The sequence below is a fragment of the Abramis brama genome (assembly GCF_963993115.1).
Source record: "Abramis brama genome assembly, chromosome: 18".
NCBI lineage: Eukaryota > Metazoa > Chordata > Actinopteri > Cypriniformes > Leuciscidae > Abramis > Abramis brama.
In genome coordinates, this window is record NC_139980.1 from 31312613 (window position 1) to 31339822 (window position 27210).

The 27210-nt window shown below is 39.6% G+C and overlaps 2 protein-coding genes across 2 annotated transcripts; one reads left to right on the forward strand and one right to left on the reverse strand.

Annotated features, from left to right (window-relative positions):
• Position 1: 1 nt before the first annotated feature.
• On the reverse strand, positions 2-15281 carry rmdn3 (regulator of microtubule dynamics 3). Its single transcript, XM_084091845.1, has 12 exons — positions 14864-15281; positions 13923-14094; positions 13091-13231; positions 11953-12274; positions 11399-11501; positions 11131-11191; positions 2733-2808; positions 2559-2636; positions 1644-1742; positions 1484-1537; positions 1217-1297; positions 2-450 (listed from the first exon to the last, which is right to left on the reverse strand). The coding sequence occupies exons 1-12, from the start codon at positions 15018-15020 to the stop codon at positions 364-366; spliced, it is 1431 nt and encodes a 476-aa protein (XP_083947971.1). The 5' UTR covers positions 15021-15281; the 3' UTR covers positions 2-363.
• A 679-nt stretch (positions 15282-15960) lies between these two features.
• zc3h14 (zinc finger CCCH-type containing 14) lies at positions 15961-27201 on the forward strand. Its single transcript, XM_084091935.1, has 17 exons — positions 15961-16127; positions 16629-16671; positions 17177-17291; positions 17650-17690; positions 17786-17945; positions 20380-20698; positions 20785-20954; positions 21073-21170; positions 21829-21957; positions 22049-22126; positions 22692-22851; positions 23440-23639; positions 23984-24125; positions 25701-25837; positions 25931-26013; positions 26806-26912; positions 26990-27201. Exons 1-17 carry the CDS (start codon positions 16092-16094, stop codon positions 26991-26993), a joined length of 2022 nt encoding a protein of 673 aa, XP_083948061.1. The 5' UTR covers positions 15961-16091; the 3' UTR covers positions 26994-27201.
• The last annotated feature ends 9 nt before the right edge of the window (positions 27202-27210 follow it).

Sequence of the window (27210 nt, forward strand, 5' to 3'; positions counted from 1 at the left end):
CTGAGACAATTGTGGAATTTTATTGTCATATTTCAGGAATTCACTTCATTTTAAATGAAATCAAACATAAACATCATGTAACTGATTAGACGGTTAAATAATTTAACAGCCTGGTTAAATATTAAAAAAAACAAGGAATGATCTGAGTTACCTTCATATTTTTTTAAAGGAATTAAATGTAGCGTTTTATGTAGAAATGTGAACAATAGTAAATAATTTTTAGATATAATTTTTTTTTTTTTTTTCAGATTACTGGAGGGAAATTATTCATTTTAATAATGCACATCCTTTGTAGACATTAAATAAATAAAATAGAGCACAATATTTGGTGAAATTAGATCACAGTTTTCATTAGACCCCACCCTAATGATCGATACTGCTTTTCGATAGGTCAGCAGTGCTGTCAATCAAAGCCTTCAGCTCCTCCTGTAGAGCGGCGCTGTCTGAATCCTGAAGAAACAACAATCAATCTGAGAAATTAAAACTACAACAAAAAAATTCACATGATGAATCCAAATGCTGCCAATCCTAGTGAAACTATTAATGCCCTGTTTACACCTGGTATTAAGATGCGTTTTGGTCGATCGGATCACAAGTGGACGACACTAAATAAATACAGGTGTAAACGGCGTCTAAAACGTTTTGAGCTCGTCCACTTTTGACCACTTCCAGAGGTATTTGAAAACACATTCGATCGGATTGCTTTTGTAGTGTAAACGCTCATGTGATCGAATGTGTTCAAACAGCCACAAAACACCGTCTAATGACCTAATGTGGGAACATTATGCGAAGAGCTCTAGCCAGACGGGATTTAAACTTTAGCTGGAGACCCAAGTTTGGTTTGAAGATGAAATATGTACCAAGCTCAATGTTCTCTCACCATTCCTGTTTCTAACACACACTCACAGCGTTCGGCTGGTCTTGTGAATGTCAGAGCAGAAACTAAAGCTGATGCTCTCTGTGTGTTTTTCCGTTGTCTCCAGTCGTGTTCATGTGTAAATTGCGCGAGAGAATTAGATCAAAAGATCTGAAAAGCTCATACATTTACCCGCTCATAGACCCTCCCCTCGAAGAAATCAGGACAGAAGTGATTGAAAGTGAACAAAAAGACGGATTAAAACACCAGGTGTAAACGGGTATGTGTCTCCCTCGTCTACTTGTGATCCGATCTTAATACCAGCTGTAAACGGGGCTTAAGAGTACGAATGCACTTCACCTCATTTGCTCCTGCTGGTGTGCTCAGAGATAACTGGACCCAATTTCTGGCCTCTGACACGTTTCCGAGCTCCTTATGACACTGAAAACAAAAGAATATAAATGCATCTTATTCCAATAAGAAATCATTTTTAAAGAATTCACAAATATTTAAAGGAATGACATGAGTGTATCTCAGTGACACAATTGTCATTTTTAGATGAACTGTCCCTTTAAGAGAATGACATGTCTTGAAGAATAAACCCATTATGTGTTGTGTAGACAATACCTTGGCGATATAAAGCCGGACTGTTTTAGAGAATCCAGGATTTAACTCTTCCGCCTAGAGATCAGACGATCGGAAACATCAGAGCATGTTTGATGAAGCTGTAAATCTCAGACCCACATCACTTCATAATACAGATCAAAGACTAGCGACCAATCGATACCTTGAGGAAGTTCTCCAAAGCTTCATTCAGTGAGGATGTAGGAGGAGTTTCATAAAGCGTGGCGGCAGCTTTCCTCTCCAACCAACCCAGAGAGCTCACCTACAACACACACAGATCTTATGAGGGTTTGGTACAGTCGTCTGAAAGTGGTTAACATTCTCTTACAGTAGGTTTACATGCATCCAAGGTCAAAAAACACTTTAATTTTCTGCAGCATCACCTCTGTTCTCAGTGTCTAAAATGGTTCGATCAAGGATTCAGCCTCTCTAAACCCCTCCTCTGCTCTGATTGGTCAGACGACCCAGTCTGTTGTGATTGGTCGACCGTTTACAGCAGGGTTCACCAATCTCGGTCCTGGAGGGCCGCTGTCCCTGCAGAGTTTAGCTCCAGCCAGCTCCAACACACCTGTTTGAAAGTTTCTAGTATGCCTAGTGAGACCTTGATTAGCTGGTTCAGGTGTGTTTAATTGGGGTTGGAGCTAAACTCTGCAGGACAGCGGCCCTCCAGGACCGAGATTGGTGAACCCTGGTTTACAGTGTGTGACAGAAACCAAATGCCCATTACCATGTCTGAATTTCAGCACCAGATCTTCCTCAGCACTTGTAAACACAGTGATATGAACAGTAACGAGGGTTTCGTTGTTCGTGGGCAGCCAATAAAGACCATAGGTGGGCATTATGCAAATTTGTTTCAAGCAGGAAATAAGACTGGAATTACTGACGACTCGTTTCAGGCAGTTTAGAATCTGTTCTTTCTTTTGGGAGACAATAACTTTTATCTTTGAATGTTTGCAGACCTTTTACGTTCACAAACAGCTGTATTGCATACTAAATGAAAGGTAATATCTGAAAAAAATGCAATAGGGGCTTGTTAATTATTGCTGAGATTGGCATTGTTTGATCAGTCTGAACTGACCTCTAAACACCAGCGGCCGAGCAGGTAGAAACAGGTCGGATCATCGTCACGCAGAGCCAAAGCTCGATCCAAATGCTCCTGTCAGAACATCCAGGAACAAACACAGTCATTAAACACACACGCCTGAAGTCAATGAAGGAAGACACTCGTGTTCATCTGAGATCACTGGCTCACCTTCAGAACGCGGCCGCTTTTCAGTTTTCCGTGAATGCTCTCGTACTGTGAAGACAAGCGTGCGAGGACGGCAAACCTGACAGAGAGTGCCGATGTATTATGAACTACAGATATTATAAATCATCTCATACAGCAGAGGTGAAGGGTATGGAAGCTTGTTTTTGCCACAGAATTAAAAACAAATAATAATAAAAAGGTAATAACTTTATCTCACAATTCCAAGAATATTTCTCCAAATTTTTACATTTTCTGGCAATTACGAGTTTATATCTTACAATTCTGACATTTTTGTCTTATAATTAGGAGTTTATATCTCACAATTCTGAATTTTTTCTTACAACTGCATGGTTATATTTCACAATTTTGACTTTTTTCTAGCAATTACGAGTGTTGGAGCTATTTAGTAATGTGTTTAGATTTCATTATGATAAATTTATTTATTTTTTGATTTAATTATGATTAAATTTCTGTTAGTGTTTTGTTAGTTTATTCTTTGTTTTGTTCGTTTCAAGCACGCTAGGGGGCACTATGGGTTATTTAGCTAAGCGCACGGCAGGAACTAGCATGCACCAGGTTAGGCACATGGTTTTTTTACCGGAGCGGGAGAGGCACATGAAATTTGTTTTGTTCTGTGTTTGCTCGACTTCAGTTAAAAATAAACCACGTTTTGTTGAATTTTAAATACTTGTTTGGACCTGATGTTTTTCCCACCCGCGTACACCAAAACCCACGGTGCATCAGTGGCCTTTTGTTTTTGTTTGATTTGAACTTTGACTTAAGATTTTTATTTGTTACTTTGTTGACGAACGGCCACTACATCAAGTAAAAAACCCGCCTTTGAACTCTTCAATGCTGGACTTATCGGATCGCTTGGATGTGGATTTATGGATAAAAAGACATTAAGCATTGCTCAGCCGAGGGGGCGACAGGACGCATTCTGGCCCAGACCACACAAGACGTTCAACCTTCTTAATAGAAACCGGTAAGTCAGTGATATAACTGTTTAGAGCCGTAATGGAAAACGGCCAAACGAGTGGAGTTTGACAGTATTTCACAAGGAATCGATTGAATGTCACACGTCTACCTTTACATGGCCACGTGCCTTCATTCATGCATAAAAAGTCCGGGAGTGTGTGTTTGTTTTAATGAAGAGGATCTGATGATCAATAATCATCGTGTATTTTGCAAACCTGCTCTCTTGTGCATCAATGAACTGTGTGATTTGTTTGCAAACAAAAAAAGGAAAATAAATAAAAGAAACGGAAATGTCCGACGTTGGTGCAAACGATACTGAAAAGCCAAAAAGAGCTGTTAAAATGTCTGCTAAAGGTATAGAATATAGTGTGATGACACTCCAGGAAAAAAGGAGTGAAAAATGCAAACATGCCAAAAAGTGTATGAAACACATGAATGAGTTAATGACATCAAAGGAAAATGTTGATTCAATAAAGAATGAGCTTTCTGTGTTTGTAAGGTGTTGCGAAGACGCACATGATGTCCATAAATCTTTTATGAGTCTACCTTTGCCCAAAGATGAAGTTGAAAGACAAAGTAAATATTTCACGGACAAAATGACAGAATATCGTGATTTTACTAAGGTAAAAGGATGGCTTTCTGACGCGCATGATTCACGTGCTGAGCAAAATAAAGATACTCCTGATGATCAATGTAATGCTGATGAAGTAAATCCTGAAGATAGTGTCTCCAACGTTTCAAGTGTAAAAGCGAGCTTTGAAAATGCACACTCTCAACTATCACGGACTTCTTCGACGTCATCTGCGCGCATTAAAGCGGAGGCCGACAGGGCAGCGCTCGAGGAGCGCATCGCTGCGCAGAAAAGGAAACATCAAATAGAAGCGCAACAGGAAAAACTAAGGAGAGAAATGGAGCAACTTGAGCTTGAAACGGAATTGGCAGCAACAAACGCAAAGCTTCATGTTTTGGAAACCAGGTCACAGTGTGGCTCAAAATGTTTAGACGGCATGAATTCTTATTATAAAAGGAATAAGCCACGAGGAGTAAGTGATTTAAATGCCAACGCCAACACTTTTGTCCCAGATATCATGAATGGCAATGATCATGCTCTTGGTTTGTCTGCTTCTGGACTCCAACCACCAGTTGTTAAGCCTAAACAAAGAAAAAGTAAACAAATGGATGAAATGATATTAAAGGCTGATGCTCCAGTTCATGTGATGCAAACTGTAAACGGAGTGCACATGGGACATAGTCACCATCAGACCCAAGCTTTGACTGACAACTATCAAAATGATGTTTTAAACATTATGCAAAAACAAAATGACATCGCTGCTTTGCTTGTCCAACAAAATCTGTGTGCTGTCCTCCCATCTAGGAACATCTCTGTGTTTGATGGAGACCCTCTCCAATACAGATCTTTTATCAGAGCTTTTGAAAATGGGGTGGAGGCTAAAACAGATAAATGGAGTGATCGTTTACATTTTCTTGAACAGTACACCAGGGGGCAGCCAAAGGACCTGGTGCACAGTTGTCAGCATTTACCATCAGAGCAGGGATACCACAGAGCCAAAAGTCTTCATGCAGAGCACTTTGGAAATGAACACAAAATTGCTGCTGCATATATGGAAAAGATACTTAACTGGACACCTGTTAAAAGCGAGGATATTAAAGGGTTGCAATCATTTTCTTTGTTTCTGCGTGGATGTGCAAATTTAACAGAACACTTGATGCACATGAAAGAGCTGGACTTACCATCAAACATGAGGAGTATCATCTTGAAACTTCCCTACAAATTAAGGGAAAAGTGGAGAAATGTTGCTTGTGATCTGCAAGAACGAAGAGGTGATAGAGCAACGTTCACTGATCTGGTAGGATTTATAGAAAGACAAGTCAAGATTGCTTCTGATCCAGTCTTTGGTAACATCCAAGACCTACAGCTCACCAACTCCAAAACATCCAATGCCAGTCACTTCAAACAAAGGAAAAGAGGGAGCAGTTTTGCCACCAATGTCACTGCAGTCAAAGAAGGAGTTATAATTCAACATACAGGAAACAATTCCAGACACTCTACTCTTAATTGCCTGTTTTGTACACAAGGTAATCATTCATTGGATCAATGTTCACAGTTCAAAATGAAAGAACACAGGGACAAGATTAATTTCATTAAAGAAAAAGGAATCTGCTTTGGATGTCTGAAAGTGGGCCACATGAGTAAAGATTGTAGAAAACGTTTGGACTGCAATGTGTGTCACCAAAATCACCCAAGTGTTCTTCATATAGAGCGGCAGGATAAAGGAACATCCTCCAATCAACAGTCTGTGAGCTCAACAAATGCTTCACCTTCAGTGTCTCAGACTTGTGGCCATATTGGGGCTGGTCACAAAGATGCCTCAATTTTTTCTATTGTTGCAGTCAAAGTCAAGAGCCAGAGGAGCAACAAAACTGTGCAGACATATGCTTTCTTGGATCCCGGGAGTTCGGGAACGTTTTGTACAGATAGTTTGGCAAAAAGATTGGATGTAAAGGGTAAAAGGACAAGTATTTTGTTAAGAACAATGGGTCAAAAGAAGATTGTAAATGCTCATATGCTGTCCGGTCTTGAAGTATCTGGGATAAATATGAATGATTTTATTGAGTTACCTGGCGTCTTAACGCAAAAGGATATGCCTGTTTCCACACTCAATATTCCACGACAAGAAGATTTGGAACAGTGGTCTTATCTCAATGCTGTTAAGCTTCATGACATTGATGAAGGCATTGATTTGCTCATTGGAACGGATGCACCAAAAGTGATTGAGCCCTGGGAGCTAATCAACAGCCAGGATGAGGGACCTTATGCTGTCAGAACCAGAGTTGGTTGGGTCGTTAATGGTCCACTTCGTGGTGGGAGCAACAGGAATAAAAGTGACTACTCTGCTGTAACATCAAACAGAATCTCTGTTGAACATCTACAGGAAATGCTGGTTAAACAGTTTAACTATGACTTTAATGAGAGGTCGTCGGATGAGCAGCTTGAAATGTCCAGAGAGGATGTAAAGTTTATGAACGTCATGAACAACACCACAAAGTTAATTGGAGACCATTATTGCATTGATTTACCTTTCAAGGAGGAAAATCCCCTGTTGCCAAACAATCGTCGCGTTGCCGAACAGCGCCTCCAGAGCTTGAAAAGAAAGTTTGTCAAGAATGGTCAGTTCAAGGAACAATACATCACATTTGTAAATGACATGGTGAAGCAAGGATATGCTGAGCTTGTGCCTTCTGATCAACTAAAGCAGAGTGATGGAAATGTTTGGTATCTTCCTCATCATGGGGTTTATCATCCCAGAAAGGGCAAGCTGCGAGTTGTTTTTGACTGTGGAGCAGCATATAGAGGGACATCACTGAACTGTCAGCTGTTGCAGGGCCCTGATTTAACAAACTCTTTAATCGGGGTCCTTGTTCGATTCAGACAGGAGCCTGTTGCAGTGATGGCCGACATTCAAGCAATGTATCACCAAGTTCATGTTTCTGGAAAGCATATCAACTTTCTCCGCTTTCTCTGGTGGCCTGGTGGAGATACTTCACATTCTCCAGAGGAACATCGCATGAAAGTACATTTGTTTGGAGCAGTATCTTCACCAAGTTGTGCAAATTATGCATTGAGGAGAACTGCAGTTGATAATGCCCAACATTTCCCTCATGAAGTGGTAAATACAGTCAAAAGCAATTTTTATGTTGACGACTGCTTGAAATCAGTGGCCTCAGAGGAGGAAGCAGTGCAACTGGTTAAGGATCTGACTGCACTTTGTCACAAAGGAGGATTTAATCTTTCCAAATGGATCAGCAACAGCCGAACAGTGTTGCTGTCAATTGCTGAAGACTGTAGAGCCAAGGAAGTGATGGAGCTGGATTTGGACACGGACCAACTTCCAATGGAGCGAGCATTGGGACTACAGTGGTGCATTGAAACCGACAAATTCAAGTTTAGGACCTCATTACAGGAACAGCCACAGACCAGAAGAGGTATTTTGTCAGTGGTCAGCTCACTGTATGACCCCTTAGGATTTTTAGCCCCGTTTACTATTCCAGCCAAATTGTTGTTACAGGAGCTTTGTAGAAGAGGCTTGGGGTGGGATGATGCCATTCCTCATTCCCTCTCTAAAAGGTGGTTTGAATGGTTGGAGGATCTCCAGAAGATGGCTGAGTTCAATGTGGATCGCTGTATTAAATCCAGAGATTTTGGAGATCCTGATGCAGCACAGCTTCACCACTTTTCCGACGCCAGCCAAGTTGGATATGGAACAGTGTCGTATTTGAGACTGAAAAGGAACGACAGAGTTCAGGTTGCATTTCTGTTGGGAAAGGCCAGAGTTGCTCCATTAAAGCAGACAACGATTCCTCGACTGGAACTCACAGCGGCGGTTCTTGCAGTCCGAGTTGATAAAATGCTTCAAAAGGAGTTGCAACTGAAACTGGAGAAGTCAGTTTTCTGGACCGACAGCACAACTGTTCTTAAATACATCTGTAATGAAACCAGGCGATTTCACACTTTTGTCGCAAACAGAGTTTCCTTCATCAGAGACGCAGCAAGTGTTCATCAGTGGAGATATGTCGGATCAAAGGAGAATCCGGCAGATGATGCATCAAGAGGAATGAGGGCAGAGACTTTCCTGAAAGGCAGGAGATGGATAAATGGTCCAGAATTTCTTTGTGAGCCAAAGGAGGTTTGGCCTAAGTTGGATGCTGAGCTCGATGCAATTCCTGTAAATGACCCAGAGGTCAAAAGGGATTTGACAGCAAACTCTGTTGTTGTGGATTTTGAGTGTGCCACAGATCGCCTGCTTTGTTACTTTTCATCTTGGAAAAAACTAAAAAGGTCTGTTGCTTGGTTGCTGAGGCTTAAGAGAGCTCTTGTGTTATTGGGACATAAGAGGAAGGAGTTGTGTGCCTCTGCAGACTTCAACAAGGACGAGCTGGAGACTCAAGGACCTGCAGTGGAAAGGAAAATTCAGAGCTTTAAAGCCATGTTCAAAGGACAGAGTCTGATTCCTGAAGATTTTGTGAAAGCAGAATATGCAATCATTCAGTATGTACAAGAACATAAGTTTAAAGCTGAAATTGCATTATTGAAGAGTGGCTGTAATAGTGTTTCCAAGGGGAGTCCGCTGTACAGACTAGATCCTGTGATGGATGATGGAATCCTCAGAGTAGGTGGTCGGCTGGGTCGAGCAGCAATGCCAGTAGAATCCAAACATCCTGTCATTCTGTCCAAAGATCTGCATGTATCCATACTGATTCTGCGCCATATTCATCATCAACTGGGACATGCAGGAAGAAATCACATACTGGCTAAGCTGCGTCAGAGGTATTGGATCATTAATGCAAATTCCGCTGCCAGGAAGGTGATATCTGAATGTGTGGTCTGCAGACGCAATAGAGGAAAGCTTCTTGAACAGAAGATGGCAGACTTGCCTGAGGAAAGAGTGTTGCCTGATAGAGCCCCTTTTACGGACGTAGGAGTCGACTATTTTGGGCCTATCGACGTTAAAAGAGGCAGGAGTCTTCTTAAAAGGTATGGAGTGTTGTTCACATGTTTCACCAGTCGTGCTGTGCATTTGGAGGTGGCACATATGCTGGATACAGATTCCTGTATAAATGCTGTCCGGAGGTTCATCTGTAGACGAGGCCCAGTTTCCTCCATCAGGTCTGACAATGGAACAAACTTTGTCGGAGCCAACAGGGAGTTGAAAGAAAGTCTGGCTGGGTTAAATCATGGAAACATTCAGAGAGCTTTTGTTGAGGATGGCATAAAGTGGAACTTTAACACAGCTGCAGCTTCCCATCACGGCGGTGTGTGGGAGCGCTTGATTCGTTCAGTGAAGAGTGTTCTCACTTCAGTTCTCAAACAACAAGTTCTGGACGATGAAGGACTCCATACTGTGTTTTGTGAGGCTGAGGCCATATTAAATGACAGACCAATTACAAAGGTCTCTGATGATCCAGATGACCTGGAGGCACTCACACCTAGTCACATTCTGACGTTAAAAGGCAAGCCAGTCATGCCACCAGGATTATTTGACCACAGTGATCTGTACATCAGGAAGAGGTGGAGGCAAGCACAATACATGGCGGAACTTTTTTGGAAGAGATGGATTGCTGAATACTTACCAATAATGCAAGAGAGACAAAAGTGGATAAGACCAAGGAGAAGTCTCACTCCTGGAGACATCGTCCTCATTGCAGATGCCACCGCCCCAAGAGGATCTTGGCTGATGGGGAAAATTTTGGATGTGAGAGCAGATGCAAGGGGCCTGGTGCGTTCTGTGCGCCTTCGGACAAGAACCAGCATTCTGGAGAGGCCAGTGACCAAGCTCTGTCTGCTGCTGGAAGCAGGGGTGTGACTCCATGGACTCTCTCTCTCTTTCTTGCTTTTTCTCTCCCTTTTTGTCTCTATCTTTCTTTGGTTTTGTTTTAGGTTCACCACAAGGAAGACCGGAAACCGAAGCTGATGTATGATATGCTATATCTAGTTATAGGTTAGGGTTGAGTGAATAGCTCCTTTGGGAGATTGATGTAATTGTGATTTAATGCACAATTAGGGGCCGGAGTGTTGGAGCTATTTAGTAATGTGTTTAGATTTCATTATGATAAATTTATTTATTTTTTTATTTAATTATGATTAAATTTCTGTTAGTGTTTTGTTAGTTTATTCTTTGTTTTGTTCGTTTCAAGCACGCTAGGGGGCACTATGGGTTATTTAGCTAAGCGCACGGCAGGAACTAGCATGCACCAGGTTAGGCACATGGTTTTTTTACCGGAGCGGGAGAGGCACATGAAATTTGTTTTGTTCTGTGTTTGCTCGACTTCAGTTAAAAATAAACCACGTTTTGTTGAATTTTAAATACTTGTTTGGACCTGATGTTTTTCCCACCCGCGTACACCAAAACCCACGGTGCATCAGTGGCCTTTTGTTTTTGTTTGATTTGAACTTTGACTTAAGATTTTTATTTGTTACTTTGTTGACGAACGGCCACTACAACGAGTTTATATCTCACAATTCTGACTTTTTCTTATAATTAGGAGTTTATGTCTCACAATTTTGACTTTTTTCTAGCAATTACGAGTTTATATTTCACAATTTTGACTTTTTTCTAGCAATTACGAGTTTATATTTCACAATTCAGACTTTTTTCTCACAATTACGAGTTTATATCTCACAATTTTGACTTTTTTTCTTACAATTCTGAGTTTATATCTCACAATTCTGACTTTTCCCCTCACAATTCTAAGTTTATATATAAACTCAGAATTGTGAGATATAAACTCGCTACTGTGAGAAAAAAAAAAGTCTGAATTGTGAGAGAAAGTTGCGAAAATAAAAAAAAAATATTCTGTGGCAGAAACAAGCTTCCATAGGAGAAAGTGTGTGCTGTTTTCATACCACTTGTGACAATCTGCGCTCAGTCCATTCCTCATCAGCGCTGCCTCGGCTTCATAATGACCTTAAGTGTCAAAAGGTCAAAGGTCAGTGCATTTACAGTACATTATAAGCTGCAATCCAATTCATAAGGTCCCTAGAGAGTGTTTAATACTTCCTAATGTAGGATGCTCAGCAGGGGCAGTGACTTTCTCACAAAGCATGATGTTAGGAAGTGTAGTCCACTTCCTAGTGTGTGACTGGAACGAAATGTCACGTAATATTTCCTCACCTTGCTCTGCGTAGTTTCTCTTTTCTTCTCTGTTGTCTGTCGTCTCACACACGTCGCTGTAGGCACGAGCCAGTCGCCACATAAACTCCACGTTATCAGCATACTGACACACATGCACAAAGAAACACAATTTTTATTACAGTTATGATTCAGCTTTATTTTTATTGTTTTATCATTTCAAACAATAAATAAACTTTTTTTTTTCTCTTTTTTTTTTAACTTGCCACTTGCTTTGAATTTGTACTATAAAATATGGGGTGGATAAGATTTTTTTTTCTGTTTGAAAGAAGTCTCTTCTGCTCACCAAGGCTACACTTATTTAATCAAAAATACAGTGAACCCGTAATACTGTGAAATATTATTACTATTTAAAATAACTGTTTTCTGTTTAAATTTATTGTAAAATGTAATTTATTCCTGTGATGCAAAGCTGAATTTTCAGTCTTCAGTGTCGCGTGATTCTTCAGAAATCATTCTTATATGCTGATTTGCTGCTCAAGAAACATCTCTTTGGTTATCATTAAATAAATGCTCTCTACATATCAGCTGCTCACCAGTGGTCTGTTCTCCGTCAGCAGCTTGAAGCCCTCTGCTTTTTTCCCAGAGTCCCCTGCATGCAGCAGATCACACTGGGCGAGCAGGAGGGAGAGTTCAGGGCTGGGACTGAACGTTACAGTGTCCACCATTAGCCCGGCATCTTCATCATCCTCTTCCTCAAGCTGCGAATCGTCCTGTTGCAGCGTGAGCACCGTGGCACAGCTCTGCTCTTCCTCCTCATCCGAGTCTCTGCCATCATCCTCCCCATCTTTATCCGTCTCGCGATCCGTCTCTCTGTCCGTGTAGTCGGACTCAACGTTGGAATATGCCGTGGAGTATCTGTGGAAGAGCTCAACTGCTGAAATGAACACAACCTCGAGAGCTACACATCATCCTGCATGTACAAACATCAAGTGTGACACCGCAGCTCTAGAGCCCTATTCGGACGGGATAAACTTTACTAGGGTAGATGGAGTAATGTAATTTACCACAGGACGTCTGTAATATTAATGGCCAGTTCGCACGGGATAAGATATCTCAGTAAAACTAGCAGAAGTGGGAGAGTAACTCGATTTACACACCGCCGTCACTCCTGTCGTCATGTGTGTATTACGTTGCCTCCTGATATCACGTGTGCAAACACATATAATCTATATTTCTATATATAAAACAGTTATGTCCGGTCGAATGATGTATTAATGAACTTCAGATTGGATTGTGTTGGTAATAGGCACTTAGCTAACGCTAAAAGAAGTTTCGTGCCTCTAACAAGTGCTTTCGATCTTCTTTCTGACCTGAATGGTGTGTGGAAAACACTTGAGTTTTTGTCCCAGCGTCTAGAACACAACTGAATGCTTTTTCAAGCGTCTCCATACTTGAAACTACTTTTAAACTCGAAATGACGAAATATTTACGTACATGTTTACAGCGGGTCTATTCGCACGGGATTAGGATTACCTGAGGTCATTTTTCCGGACCTTTTTACTGAAGGTAAAAGTCGCCGTAATCTTCTCTGACATTAATGATTACTGAGATGCACATTCGGACGGGACTAAAATCACAGAGAAGCTCTGGTAATTATTACTTTACCCCTCCTCTCCATGTTAAACTAGTCCCGTACGAATAGGGCTGAGACACTGTGACACTGTGACATACCCGACTTCACTGTCGTCATATTGACTGGTGGCGCCGGCACTGGCGGTGAAATAAATGGAGCTGGAGCTCACAGATTCAGAGCGTTCCCTCGGCATGAGCGTCCGCCGACGCCGCGATCTCTGACTCTCCTCCACAGTCTTCCTGAAAAGAGAGAGACTCAAATGAGACAAGTGAGAGTCAGAAGAAAGAAGAGAGAGAATAAGAGGAGAGAATGGAGACAAGAGAGACTCAAATGAGATGAGAGAGTCTGATGAGACAGGAGAGACACTGAGATGAGACAAGTGAAAGTCATATGAAACAAGAGAGAGAATAAGAGGAGAAAAAAGTCAGCTGAGACAATGGAGACTCAAATGAGACAAGAGAAAGTTAGAAGAAACAATAGAGAGAATGAGAGGAGAGACAGTCAGGTGAGACAATAGAGACTCAAATGAGACAAGAGAGTCGAGTGAGACATAAGGTAGGCTCAGATGAGACGAGAGAGAGAATAAGAGGAGAAAAGAGGAAATCAAATGAGACAAGAGAGTCAGGTGAGACAGTAGCGAGACTCAGATGAGACGAGAGAAGGTCAGAAGAAACAAGAAAGAGAATGAAAGGAGAGGAGAGAAAGTCAGCTGAGACAATGGAGACTTAAATGAGACGCGTCAGGTGAGACAGGAAGGAGACTCAGATGAGACAAGTGAAAATCAGACGAGACAAAAGAGAGAATGAGAGGAGAGACGGTCAGACAAGACGAGAAAGACTCGTGAGACCAGAGAGTCAGATGAGACAGGATGGAGACTCAAATGAGATGAGGTGACAGAGGATCAGATGAGAAGAAACACTGATCACACACTTCACATCTTCAGCGATGGTGGTGGTGATGTCCCTCAGACCCTCACGCAGCTCTGCGATCTCATTCCTCAGACTGGACACACTCTTCATCACCTCATCCAGAGTCTTCCTCAGCTCCACATGCTGCTCAGGAGACAAACCCCTCACTGCTGCAGAAAGAGCCGCAGAGTCCACTGAACACACACACACACACACACACACACACACACACAGAGAGTAGCTCATCAGTGTCATATACATGTGTACAGTGTGCCAGATCATATTTATCGTGTGATATACAATGTTTTGAGAGAAACAGAGAGAACATAATTATGATTTTTTTTTTTATTATTATTATTATTGAATGCCAGTCAATTGATACTTTGCACGTGACGTCAGTTGTACTGGCTGGCGGGCAAGAACGTCATTCTCTAGCAACGAAAACCAGTAAGCTAATCAAGGATCTTGCCAGGACGTTGCCAGTTTTAATATACAAAAGTTGGTGTTTTGAGGTGTACACGACATGCCAGATAGTTGTTGTGCGATTGGATGCACTAACCGCGTTCGTTGCCCGCCAGATATCACGTGACTGCAAAGTATCAATAATAAATATGACAAAAATCCGACATATAGTGTAAAAATATGAAACAAATATCAACAAATAGGAAAAGAAAATATACAGTGTACTTTATAAAATAATAATACAAGTAAAAAGAAAGAAAATAATATAAACAGAAAAAAGAACAGGTATGAGATCATCATATAAATAGCATAAAAGCTTCACAGAGACCTACTGCGTGTTGCTTAACTATTTTTCAACCCAATTAGTAACTCAATATAATTTTTCATATCTATCTGAAATAACAAAAAGTTGGCTTTCCCTTTAGCCCATTTTTGTTTATGTATATAGTATTTCCCCATAAATGATGATGATGATGATGTATATGGTGTTTTGGTCCATACCTGCGTCATTCTGCGACCCGGAGCTCGTGTTGTGCAGCAAAAGGCGTCTGTTTCTCCGCCTGAGAGCCTCTTTAATGATCAATACTGCGATCAGGCCGGTGCTGAGAGTCACACTGACACCGAGACCGATCAGTGCGCTCTTACCGAACCAGCTCATCCTGTCCTGTCCGGAAAATCCCCCTGTATCCTTCTGTATCAGTTCATCTGCGTTTCTCTAGCGCGGATCTAACTCGCTGTCACTTTATTCATACATTATATAAGTTAGAGATATAAAAACTTATCCGGCTCATATTCTCACTCTCGATTATTTAATTTATGCCTAAATATCTTAACCGCATCAAACTTAAGCTTTTTGACAGCTGAAGACATGCGCGTGTTTGTGTGTGAGAGAGAAAGCGAGTGTGTATGTGGGCGCATTAGCGCAACCTGGCGGACAGGAGGTTTGACGCTAAAATTGTTTTTCATTTTACAAACTTGTACATAATTCAGATTACAATGTAATATTTACATTATATAACAATAACATTATATAAAAAACATAGATATTGATGAAGAAAACAGAAAATAAGGTGAAAAATGACAAAATTTCAACAACAAAAAAAAGAAAAAAAATATGTAGACTACAATAATAATTCGTATCAAGGGTCACTGACAAATAAGGTGGAGAAATATTTTTAAAAATCAAGTTTAAAATATGCGCCATGTTCCTATAATCTTTTTTATCCATGTTGTTTTCAAAAACGTTTTTACCATTTTCTATAAAAGTTTTAATGACTCATTTGGTCTAATCATCAAGTATATAATAAAGTAAAACTAAAAACACTAAATATAATAATAACAATAATTGTAATTATTATAATTATTAATCAATGCGAATCAAATTTTAGCAGTAGCTTTATTTATATCAAAAGGGATATAAATTTGAACTTTTTCAAAAGGCACTTTGAATTTTGGGATTCAAAGCAAAAGTGTCCAAAACACATTAAAAAAAATTAGTGTAGATTTCGCTCACTCGTAAATTTGTTCAAATTTTAATTAATGAATAAAAAAATCATAAAATTAAAAAATATTATTCTGTCGAGTTTACTGGGCTGCGCATGCGCAGAATGAATAGACAAGCCGGACGCGAGGCCTAGCAACAGCAAAACTCTTCCTCTTTCTTATTTCTCTATGTTCTATTAGTTTCAATTCTATCTTAATCAGAAGAAAAGCAACACACCAAATAAATATGGAGATCGGAACGGAGATTAGCAAGAAAATAAGGGTAAACACTTTACAACGCGTTGAATTCTGCGCTGTTTAGCGTGCTAGCTTACCTACATATCAGTTGTTTCAATGTATGTGTGCTGTTAAGTGCGTGTGAATGTTATTGCTCGTTTTTTGTCTTTTATCACCGTTTCTCTTTTATTGAGCGTGTTTAGAATGTTTTCTGTGTTTTAAAATAGAGTAAAGAGTTTGTTCGGTTGTGTGTTTTGATAACATATGTTCACTAAGTAACGTTACCATAGTGTTATCTGAAGGACGTTGGGAATACCATGTAATAACTATGTTAAATGAGCTTATTTTACCATGTATTTACATATTTTAAAATGCCATGTTATTGTAATGTGATAGCATCACTTGTACAATAGCACTACCACAGTGCTTTGTCAAGGTTAGGTTGGTGGTACTTATTGTTTGTCTGTTTAATACTCATGCATCAGTGCAGACAAAGTTCTTTATTTAATCATTTTCTCTTGTAATATTGTAATCTAATGTTTTTCAGGCCGCAATCAAAGGAAAGTTGCAGGAGCTCGGCGCTTATGTGGGTAAGAAGTCCAGATCAACAGGATCTATCAACTGTATTGAGTTTTCATTAGTTATTATTTGTAGTGTTTTCTCCAGAAAACTGTAACAGGAAAATCTTGTCTGCAAAACAGGAAGTTCAGTAAGTTTTCTAGAGAATCAGATCGAAATGACACTTACAGACGCTTACGTTTTTACTCTTGCACCTTGACTGGCATGACAGAAACTTTATATTTGTAGTGCAAAGAGATATTCTGCCATGTCAAATTACAATAGAGTAAATAAACCAGCAAAATGAGTAGCATTAAGTAATATAACAGTATTGAGTAAACTAAGAAAGCAGCAACTACATTTAAACAATTGGAATAAATTAAACAAATTACTTGTGATCATCATTATCCAGGGTTAGATTAGCAGTCAATTCTTCCATCCTCATGCATGTGTAAATTATGTTGTATTATAACTGTATTAAGCTGTTTAATATGATGGTTCACTGGATTAAACACTTTACCTGTTTGTCTCTGTCAGACGAGGAGCTTCCGGATTACATCATGGTCATGGTGGCCAATAAGAAGAACCCGCAGCAAATGGCCGACGATCTGTCCTTGTTTCTAGGAAATAATACCATCAAGTTCACTGTATGGTAGGTGAAAGTCTCCCTCTCTAGATTGTGATGTTTGGTGTCTCTAAGACTTTTATTTTTGTTTTTTAAAATGCGTCTCACCAAGACTGATCAAAAGCAATAAAACAGTAATATTGTGAAATATTATTACAATTTAAAATAATTGTTTTGGATTTCAATATATATATAATTTATTCCTGTGATGCAAATCTGAATTTTCAGCATCATTACTCCAGTCTTCAGTGTCACATGATCCTTCAGAAATCATTCTAATATGATGATTTGATGCTCAAGAAACATTTCTGATTATTATCAATGTTGAAAACAGTTTGCTTAAACCCAGTAAAGCAAAGATTTAAAAAAAAAATTTGCGTTGTAGGTTACATGGTGTTCTGGAGAAGCTGAGATCGGTTGCAGTTGGTATGATTCATGTTGGAGACGTTGTTTACACTCACATCATGTGACTTGTTGCATCCCATAGTGCATATTTTTACTTGAACTTTTTTCTTTTGCAGAGCCCACATCTGTCAGTCCACCTGTTGTGCACTCGGAGACGAGCATCCCGGTGGAAAGCAAAAGGAGGGGGGCGGAGCCTCGCGCTCTGGCCGTTTCCAGCTCGCGCTCTGATAAGGTGGAGGGACGCATCTCGAGCTCCGCACACGAGAACCGCACCAGGTATTTCATTCTCATGAGTGGATCAGCAAATCACTGTGAATTTGACTTGCGGCTACACGATATGGCAAAATAAAATTGATATCGGGACATGGCTTGGTGCGATTGTCAAATTACACAGCCTGACATTTTAAAGGGATAGTTCACCCAAAAATGAAAATTCTGTCATCATTTACTAGGGCTGGGGTAAACGATTATTTATTAAACGATTAGTCGGGCGATTATTTTATCGATTAGTCGACTAATCTAACGACTAATTTGAATTAATTATCCTGTCTGTTATTCGCATATCTCTCGAACCGTTACTCCAATGGATTTCAAACTCGACAGCTGTCTGGGCACTAGTAAGTGCAGTGCCAAGTTTGACATTGTTTGGATGAGAAATGCAAAAGATATTGTTAAATATATCAGTAAAAGAAGCACTTAGAAGGTTGTGGTTTAAAAAATAAACATTCTGACATAAACACTGTCAGCTACAATGTTTACTTCTGAATAATAAACGTGATAAATCCATTTTGATTAATTTGAGTAAAAAAATTATTTTCTTTACCAAGAAAGTGGCAAGATGAAAACCACTATTTTCTGTTTCAAACTTTCACATAGCATCTTTAGGTTATAATAACATAAATAATTCAAATCCAGATTTTGATTTTCAAAGATTTATTATAAAAACAGATTATTTTTTCCCAAAAATGCAATAAATTCATGATACGTTTTTTTTTTAAATGCAATTAATCCATTGAATCAATATAAAAGTTATTTTTCATATTGAAACTGTTGAAAATACACAACAAAGTAAGTTGATCCACATGACAGCCTCTGAACTCGATCAATACTAATCTTAGCACGTACTGGACTAAACAAGAATTGAAAGTTTTTTAAAAGATCCCCTGGGGTTAACTTGTCAGCATTCGACAGAAGTTTGACGCTGTCGTGTGAGAACAAGCAACAGTCGGCATTTCTCTTCCTCCCGCGTGCCTCATCTTGTTAATCTCCTCACGTAAATTATTAGATTTCGATGGCTTACGTTTCTTCCCTACGGCAGAATCCACCACAGGTTCATCAATGCCGTCAAATGTATTCATTTTTTTGTTTGTTTGTTGATCAAAAAGTGCAAAGTAGATAAGGAAAACTAGGATGCCGGGTGTATTCAAAGCGCCACCGTTACTGTTTACAATGCGTGGAATGGTGCGCTGTGATTGGTTGAGCGGATTTATCACATTCTGCAGAGAAAGGAGACTGGCGTTTGTCGCGGTTTGGAAAGAAAGGGAGAAAACATGACAGAATAACACGGCGGGCGGTGTGTGTGTGGCGAGCTGTACCTCCGGGAATGGTACAAAAAATAATAATAAAAAATAATAAAGAAGCGTCGACGCAAAAAATATGACGTCGACGTAATTTTGACGTCGATGCGTCGACGTCATCGACGCACCGCTACAGCACTATCATTTACTCACCCTCAAGTTGTTCCAAACCTGTATGAGTTTCTTTGTTCTGCTGAACACAAAGGAAGATATTTGGAAGAATGTTTGTAACCAAACAGATCTCGGTCCCCATTGACTACCATAGTATATTTTTTTCCTACTATGGAAGTCAATGGGGACCGAGATCGGTTGATTACAAACATTCTTCCAAATATCTTCCTTTGTGTTCAGCAGAACAAAGAAACTCATACAGGTTTGGAACAACTTGAGGGTGAGTAAATGATGACAGAATTTTCATTTTTGGGTGAACTATCCCTTTAATTACATGATATATGCACTTCCGGTTTCAAACTGCATACATGTAAATTAACTCACAGTCAATTTGGCAGGGCATATTTTTATTTGTTGGCAACCCATCAAAATAAAAGCTTGATGGTTCACCATTTGAAAATGAAGACATTTTGACATAAATATTAGTATTGTAATTTAACAGTTATATAAAATATTTGTATTTATACAATAGTATTACAATTTATTTCTTATTTTAAATGTAGACTATGCTAATTTTGGCCCTCTAGCGTGTAAAAACTGCATGTATTTTGTGGCAAAAATACACAAATATGGTTGTGCTTCGGCTCTGTGTGACTGTGCGGATGAATATGGTTATCCTGCTGCTCATAAAACATTCACTATAGGCTTAAGAGATATAACCAGTTTAGATGGAAAGGATCTCTTGCTTAAGATGTTATTGTAGCTTTAGCTATTAATAGACACATTACTTCCTTGAAGATAAATTCCAGCACAGCGCAACAACAACCATAATGAAATGATCCTTCACAATAGATAATGCTTTACAGTCAACTCTGTTAGAGAGCTTCATATGGCAATTTATAAAATAACTCTCTCACCTGTTGAGTATTAAAAACGGCATCACTGCATCAGTATTTTTTCCAGTTTATTATTATTTTCATTTGACTTAATCATGATAACCGTTTATTACAAACTCACTGTAGTAGGAGAGGCTCTTCTGAAAGACCCTCCAGACTCACATCCGCTGTCAAACCGCTGATGGAGGCATCGGCTGAAGCTGTGATTGACATCAAGCCTGACCTGGACGATGACCTCATTGGCTATGACCCTCTGGAGCAGAGCTTGACCTCGGGTCACACACAGGCTTTATACAGCCGATCGACAGCAGAGAGGCCTCGGCCAGCGGTGGATTCTTCCAGACGGACGGCGGACGCTTACAGATCCACAGACGTCACGAGAGGTCAGGAAAGGTCAGGTTCCAGCCATGAGCGGGGCTACAGGAGTTCAGCAGAGAGCAGCAGGGTGAGTGAATTTCAATTCATTGAAACATCAGTTCAGTCCTTCTCTGATGCTACAGCTCTTCACCTCAGTGATTGCCATTTGTATAGGATTTGTACCGGAAACGAAAGGCGCCCATGGCCAGTTCAGTGGTCCGGGTTCACAGAGGTCATGACCACCGCGGGCAGGAGGCTGACGATCTGGATGAGGAGGAGGATGAAGATGAGGAGGACTATGGTATGGCCAGCAAAGTGTCTCTGCCATCGAAACCTGAGCGCAAGTACGTCCCCCTCTGAAATAATGGAAAAGACATTTTTGAAATAAGGATGTTTTGGGATATTATTGCCAAGATTTATTTAGTCCTAAAAAAGAATTGGTGTTTTGTGTGTATTTCGCAGGCCTTCTCTCCCACCAGCCAAACAAGCCAACAAAAATCTAATCCTCAAAGCAATCTCAGAAGCTCAGCAATCCATCAGCAAGACCACTACATACACAGGTTCAACGTTTGCATTTAATATTACAATTAACAATAAACAGAGCAATTCCAATAGGATCCTCACACCATCGGTGCTCGGGCCCTAACAGTTGTTTTAACTTAACAGTACATTTATTAAATATTGAATTGACCTATTGACTTAAATATTTGAGAGTCGATCTGTCTCAACTTTTTTCTTAATATTTTGAATTAGCTTCTTACATATTTATAACTTTTGTCTTTTTTATTTTACTATTTAGGTTTCAATTTATTTTTATTTCAGGTTTAATTTGCATATATTTTCCATTTGTAATTTTAGTGTTATAACCTATTTCAGTTATTTGCCAAGGTAACTTTTCTCATTTTTGTTTTTAATTTAATGGGGTCCTGTTATACTTTTTACATGTTTAACTTTCTTTAGTGTGTAATGTTGCTGTTTGATCATGAAAAAAGTTCCAAAGCACAAAGTCAGTCTAAAGGGAGTTATTCTCGATATCAGTGCGCACTGTTTCTGAACTCCCTGAGCTTTTTCCGAGAACGAACACGTCACAATGTTCCTCATTTAAATAATTATGTCTAATATTTATATTTAATTTATTTCAGCTTTATTTCAATTAACAATCAATTCAATTTTATTAGTTTTAGTTAATGTAACTTTGGTCTATATTCTCATGTCCAGTTCCCCAGCGGCAGACGGTCCCTGTAGCGCCACGGACACGTTCGGCCAGTGACGAGATGAGTAATGCTGCAATCCGATTGGTCCAGGAGCACCTGCACGCTCTCATTCCTCAGGATACGCTGCACAATAGTGAGTTTAATCTGTTGCTTAAAGAAATATTGTGTCGTCAGGAGGAACTAGAAATCAGACTTCACATTTCTTTCTCTTGTGTGTTTTGCAGCCCAATCCAGACCTTTAGCATCTCGTCTGCAGTTGGAGCTTCCAGACGAGGACAGCCAAGAGCAGCTCAGTGAATACGGTGAGAGAGATGGCCTCATTTTGACCTCTTAATGGCAAAGTACATCTTAATTGTATTATGGATGTCATTCAGTCACATTCTCTGATGCTCAATAGTTTCAGGTTGCCAGACCTTTGACTGTATGGTCCGTAATGTGCAGCTTACTTGAATGGAAAACCGCCCACGTAGACAGGAAGAGACTATCTGAGCAACATGTAAAGCAACGAACCAGTTTGTTTTTATTTGGCATTTAGTCATTTGAATATACACTACCATTCAAAAGTTTGTGGTCAGGAAGCTGTTTTGTTTTTTACTTTTATTCAGCAAGGATGCATTAAATTGGTCAAAGGTGACAGTAAAGACTTTTAAATTATTCCAAAAAATCTTTTAAATAAATGCTGTACTTGTGAACTTTCTCTTCATCAAAGAATTCTGAATTTTTTTAATTATGTTTTCAACATTGATAATAAGAAAAAAAAATTGAGCAGCAAATCAGCATATTAGAATGGCTGCAAAACTTTAAAAAAATCTTAGCAACCCCAAAACTTTGGGTCACTAACTCAGATTTGTGGTTGTTTTGATGCAGAGCTGCAGGTCTTAGAGGCGGCGAGAGTCAAGGCCTTGGACTCGCGTTCATTCATCATGAGGAAACCAGAGCTGGAACAGACTCCACCAGTCAGGAGCAGGCTTACTCCTGTCAGTCAGAATGAAGACCCGCCCACCACATCTCGAATGGTGCAGGCCAGGTATGACATACAGGTTTCAATCAAAAACAACATTCGGGTCCATATTTTTATCCATATACAGTAGGGGTGTGAAGCGTCACTGGTCTCACAATTCAATTCGATTACGATTATCGTGTCTTCGATTCGATATCATGATGCGTTGCAATATCACTACACATGGCTACATTTTCGTCATTGAATACAAGCAGTCAGATATATGAACTCCCTTTTTATTTTGTCTTCTCCAAGAAAGTACACTCCCTGAATGTAGTCAAACAACACTTAAATCTGAACAGCAGACGACAGGAACATTAATAAACACTACTAAAGCGCATGAATCTGTCAAGTAGTGTACTTAAATGCACACTGTAAATGTTAAAATAGTGGTGCCTTTTTTATTACTCGCTTTTGTGTTTCCCTCCTTCCGCCATTTTACGATAGTGAGACAAGCGTGTATGTGATGAATGACGTCAGAGAAACGTGAGTAGGCAATATTTGATTATGGTCTATTACTGCATCGATGCAGAATCATCCACAAAACACCCCAAATATACAGTATTGTTCAAATGTTTGAGGTTGGTGCTCATATCCGGTTCTCTTCCCGCACAGAGAGAAAGCGGAGGTTGCGGGTGGCTCAAGTCCAAAGTTCATTGTGACATTAGATGGAGTTCCCAGTCCGTTAGCCAACCGCACAGATCAGGAGATGGAGCCTGAGGACGAGTTCAACACGACCTCTGACCTTCCGGAAAATAACAGACCCAAACCTGACATCCACCTCAGACTCGGCACTGACTTTCTAAACACTGGCGGTAAGATGAAGATACTCATGTTTTAGGGATCTTGTATCTTGTTCAGCAATAACTGTATATATCACAATGCGATTATATTTTCTGGAAAATGTATCCCCTTAAATGTTTTATAAAGCACAACCATGAAGGAATGTCTGTTTTTATTAATCAGTTACAAGTTAGGGTTATTAATGAATTGCCCATTGTTTTTCTGTGGTAATGGACATTATGCCCGTTTAATTTTAATACTAAACCCAGAACATTCTTGTAATGTAGTCACATGACTCATTTATTCCAGCTTTAGTCAACATTCCTCTCCAATGTGTGCCTTGCTCACCCTCATTCTCTCTGTCTTTCTCCTGCAGATAGAGAGATGGATGAGGTGGAGGACATGGACGTAGAGCCGGTTCAGGCTAAACGGCAGAAACTTCCAGAACGCTGCAAGTTCTGGCCTGCGTGCAAGAGCGGAGACGAGTGTTTGTACCATCACCCCAACACACAGTGCAAGTGAGAACAGAGAAAAAGAGGCCATATTATGCCCTTTTTGTTTTTACGCTTTACTAGAATAGGTTTCCATGCTTAAATGTTCAAAAACTGTTCAAATATTTGACATTTTTGCAGCACCCCTCTTCCCAGTCTGTCAGTAAAGCTCTGTGTAGTTCCTGTCTCTATGAAGCCCTTCCTTCTGAAAAGCATAATGTGCTCTGATTGGTCGACTGGACCAGTGTGTTTTGATTGGTCACCCGCTTCCACCATGTTTGGAAATGTCACGGCCCTTACCATAACAGCCAGTTTCAACACTACTAACTCAACTCCACCAGGCCCCGCCCTTTTATTTTTTATTTATTGTGCCTTGGCCGGGATTTATTTAAATGAGGAATATTGTCTTCTAGACCGCTTTAGTCCGGTTCGCTTGAACAATAACCACTGGACTGCCAGCACAATCAGTGAGTTTTTGTATCAAATCCACTGCCTTGAACAATATATTTCAAGACCATTTTAGCATCTAATGCCATGAGCGCCGAGACTGAACTATTAGGGGATTTACAGTTAAGGAACCAAGGACCAGATATGATTAATTAAGACCAGGGACCAGTTGCATAAACATAGCCATTATGTTAAGACTGTGTCTTAAGAACTAGTATGATCATCTAGAAGTTAGTTAGGGGTAATCAGTCTTACTGTTCGGTGTCAAATTAGACCAATCTACGTTTTTGTTACTGACTTTAAAAAGTTATTAACAGTTTTAAGGAATAAAATTGGATGACTAACTTGTAAGACTAGTCTTAACAGTTTATGCAACTGGCCACAGGAGTTAGAACTGCAGTCAATTTAAGACGAGAGTCAGAATTAAGAAAATTAAGAAGATAGTTTGCAGTTTCATCAGGCAGAAATCAGCTTCAAGACTCATTTACAACAAACTCAGCAATTATACCCTTCACCAAGGTCTAAGCTACTTCATTGCTTCAGGGGTCAAGAATAATAACACACACACACACACACACACAGACACACAGCTTCTTCAAGGTTGGATTTGGTCGGGCTCTAACTATCAACAGGAGACTCTTCCCAAAACATCCAGATAACATGTTTTTTCTCTCAGTGAGAGGACACTTTAATATAGAACCATAAAGTAAATGCTTTAACTAAGAAATGGTCACTTAAACTATTGGTTCCAATGACCCTTGTGACCTATAGGTGTCATGGTGAGCTAGAAGAACAGATATATGTTTTAACACGTTGAAGACCTTTCTCAAACACGAAACGAGTCCATATTTCATCTCTGGAAGCTGAATAAGCAAGCTCTGTTGCATGGGCCAGACCCTCAGCAATCACACTGGTAACTTCTATAAGTAAAATCTCATAAGCTTAGAGAAGTCATTCAACTCATTTGATATTTAGAAGGAAAAATATTGATTAATCCCTTGATTATAATCACTCATTAGATATACATTAAAGCAGCAGTAGATTCCAGAATCCAGTCCCTTCAGAACTATCCTAATTATACAGGCCTCCTTAAGAACAACTGGTCATTTATATGCAGCGACTGTATGTAAATGTTGTTTTTTGCTTCTGTTGCAGACTGTTTCCTAACTGTAAATTTGCAGACAAGTGTCTGTTTATTCATCCAAACTGTAAGTTCGATGCGAAGTGCTCCAAACCAGACTGTCCGTTCACACACGTCAGCCGAAGAGTCAACAGCAACCCTCCAAGAGCAGGTGTGTACGACAGATCAAATACATGGGGATGCGTTCAAAATGGCACTTTGATACAGCCGCTAACATTTGACCTTGTGACCTTTGACCCTGTAGCTCCAGCTCCAGCTCAGGCCAGCAGTGTGTGCCGTTTCTTCCCAGAGTGTAAAAAGCCGGAGTGTCCGTTCTACCACCCTAAAGTGAGTTTCACATCAGCCTGTTTCACTTTGACTCTTGAAGTTGCTCAACTCCACATCATAAACAGTGTCAGTGAGAAACAACCTCAGATAAAGCTGAAATTTGATGTGGACATTTACACACATTAGAATGATTTCTGAATGATCATGTGACTCTGAAGACTGAAGTAATGATGCTGAAAATTCATTTTTAAATGTATGCAAATAGAAAACGGTCATTTTAAATTGTAGTAATAGTTCACAATATCACTTTTACTGTATTTGATCAAATAAATGCAGTCTTGGTGAGCAGAAGAGACTTCTTAGTGTAACACTTTACAATAAGGTCTTTTGTTAACATTAGTTAATGCATTAACTAGCTAAGTAGCGATGGACAATATATTTTTACTGCATTTATTAACATTAATACCGTTAATGTTTACAGTGCATTAACTAATGTTAACAGACACAACTTTGGATCTTAATGTATTAGTAAATAAATTAACATTAAGATTAATAAATGCTATAGAAGTATTGTTAACTTTTTGTCGTTTATTGTTTAAGTATTGTTTATTGGTTATTGTTTATTCATGTTAACAAATTAAACATTTTTGTAAAGAATGTTAAAAAAACATTTAAAAAAATCGTTATTATTCCAAACTTTAACTGATACTCGAGTCAACATTAAATCAAAATTGACACCGTTAACTTATCGTGAGCATGTTATTACAAATTTCAATTTTTGAATCTTGTTTTAATGCATTTTGACTCATGCATTTATTAATTTGCTCATATCCCTTAATGTTTGTTTTGCAGCCGTGTAGATTTGCGGCGCAGTGCAAGCGAGCAGACTGTACCTTCTACCATCCAGCTGTGGCAGTGCCGCCCAGAAGTGCTCTGAAATGGACCAAAACACAAAGCAGGTACAGCAAACTCACATGTGATCGCAGTGAAGCACTTGAATCAAACTTCTGTAATACTTGTGTTTCTTCCCCCACAGCTGAGTAACACTCGAGCGATCGATCGCGACTGAGCTGCAGCGTTTCTACTCTTCATGCAGAGCGTCTCTCCTGACATCATTCTGAACATCTTTGTTTTTGTGCTTTCACATTTTTTGGATTAATTTTTAAAACAAATGAATTTTATAAAATGCAACTTTCTGTAAACTGTTTGCAGAATATCTTTGGTGTATTAAATGTCAAACAATACACACACATGTGA

Bases quoted from the DNA above. Each gene is read 5' to 3' on its own strand.
- rmdn3 (XM_084091845.1), bottom strand. From the start codon at position 15,020: ATGAGCTGGTTCGGTAAGAGCGCACTGATCGGTCTCGGTGTCAGTGTG. The intron at 14,095-14,863 runs GTATGGACCAAA...GTGTGTGTTCAG, and splicing joins CGGGTCGCAGAATGACGCAG to TGGACTCTGCGGCTCTTTCT. The intron at 11,192-11,398 runs GTGAGGAAATAT...TTGACACTTAAG, and splicing joins GAGAAACTACGCAGAGCAAG to GTCATTATGAAGCCGAGGCA.
- zc3h14 (XM_084091935.1), top strand. From the start codon at position 16,092: ATGGAGATCGGAACGGAGATTAGCAAGAAAATAAGG. The intron at 22,852-23,439 runs GTATGACATACA...CTTCCCGCACAG, and splicing joins TCTCGAATGGTGCAGGCCAG to AGAGAAAGCGGAGGTTGCGG. The intron at 23,640-23,983 runs GTAAGATGAAGA...TTTCTCCTGCAG, and splicing joins TGACTTTCTAAACACTGGCG to ATAGAGAGATGGATGAGGTG.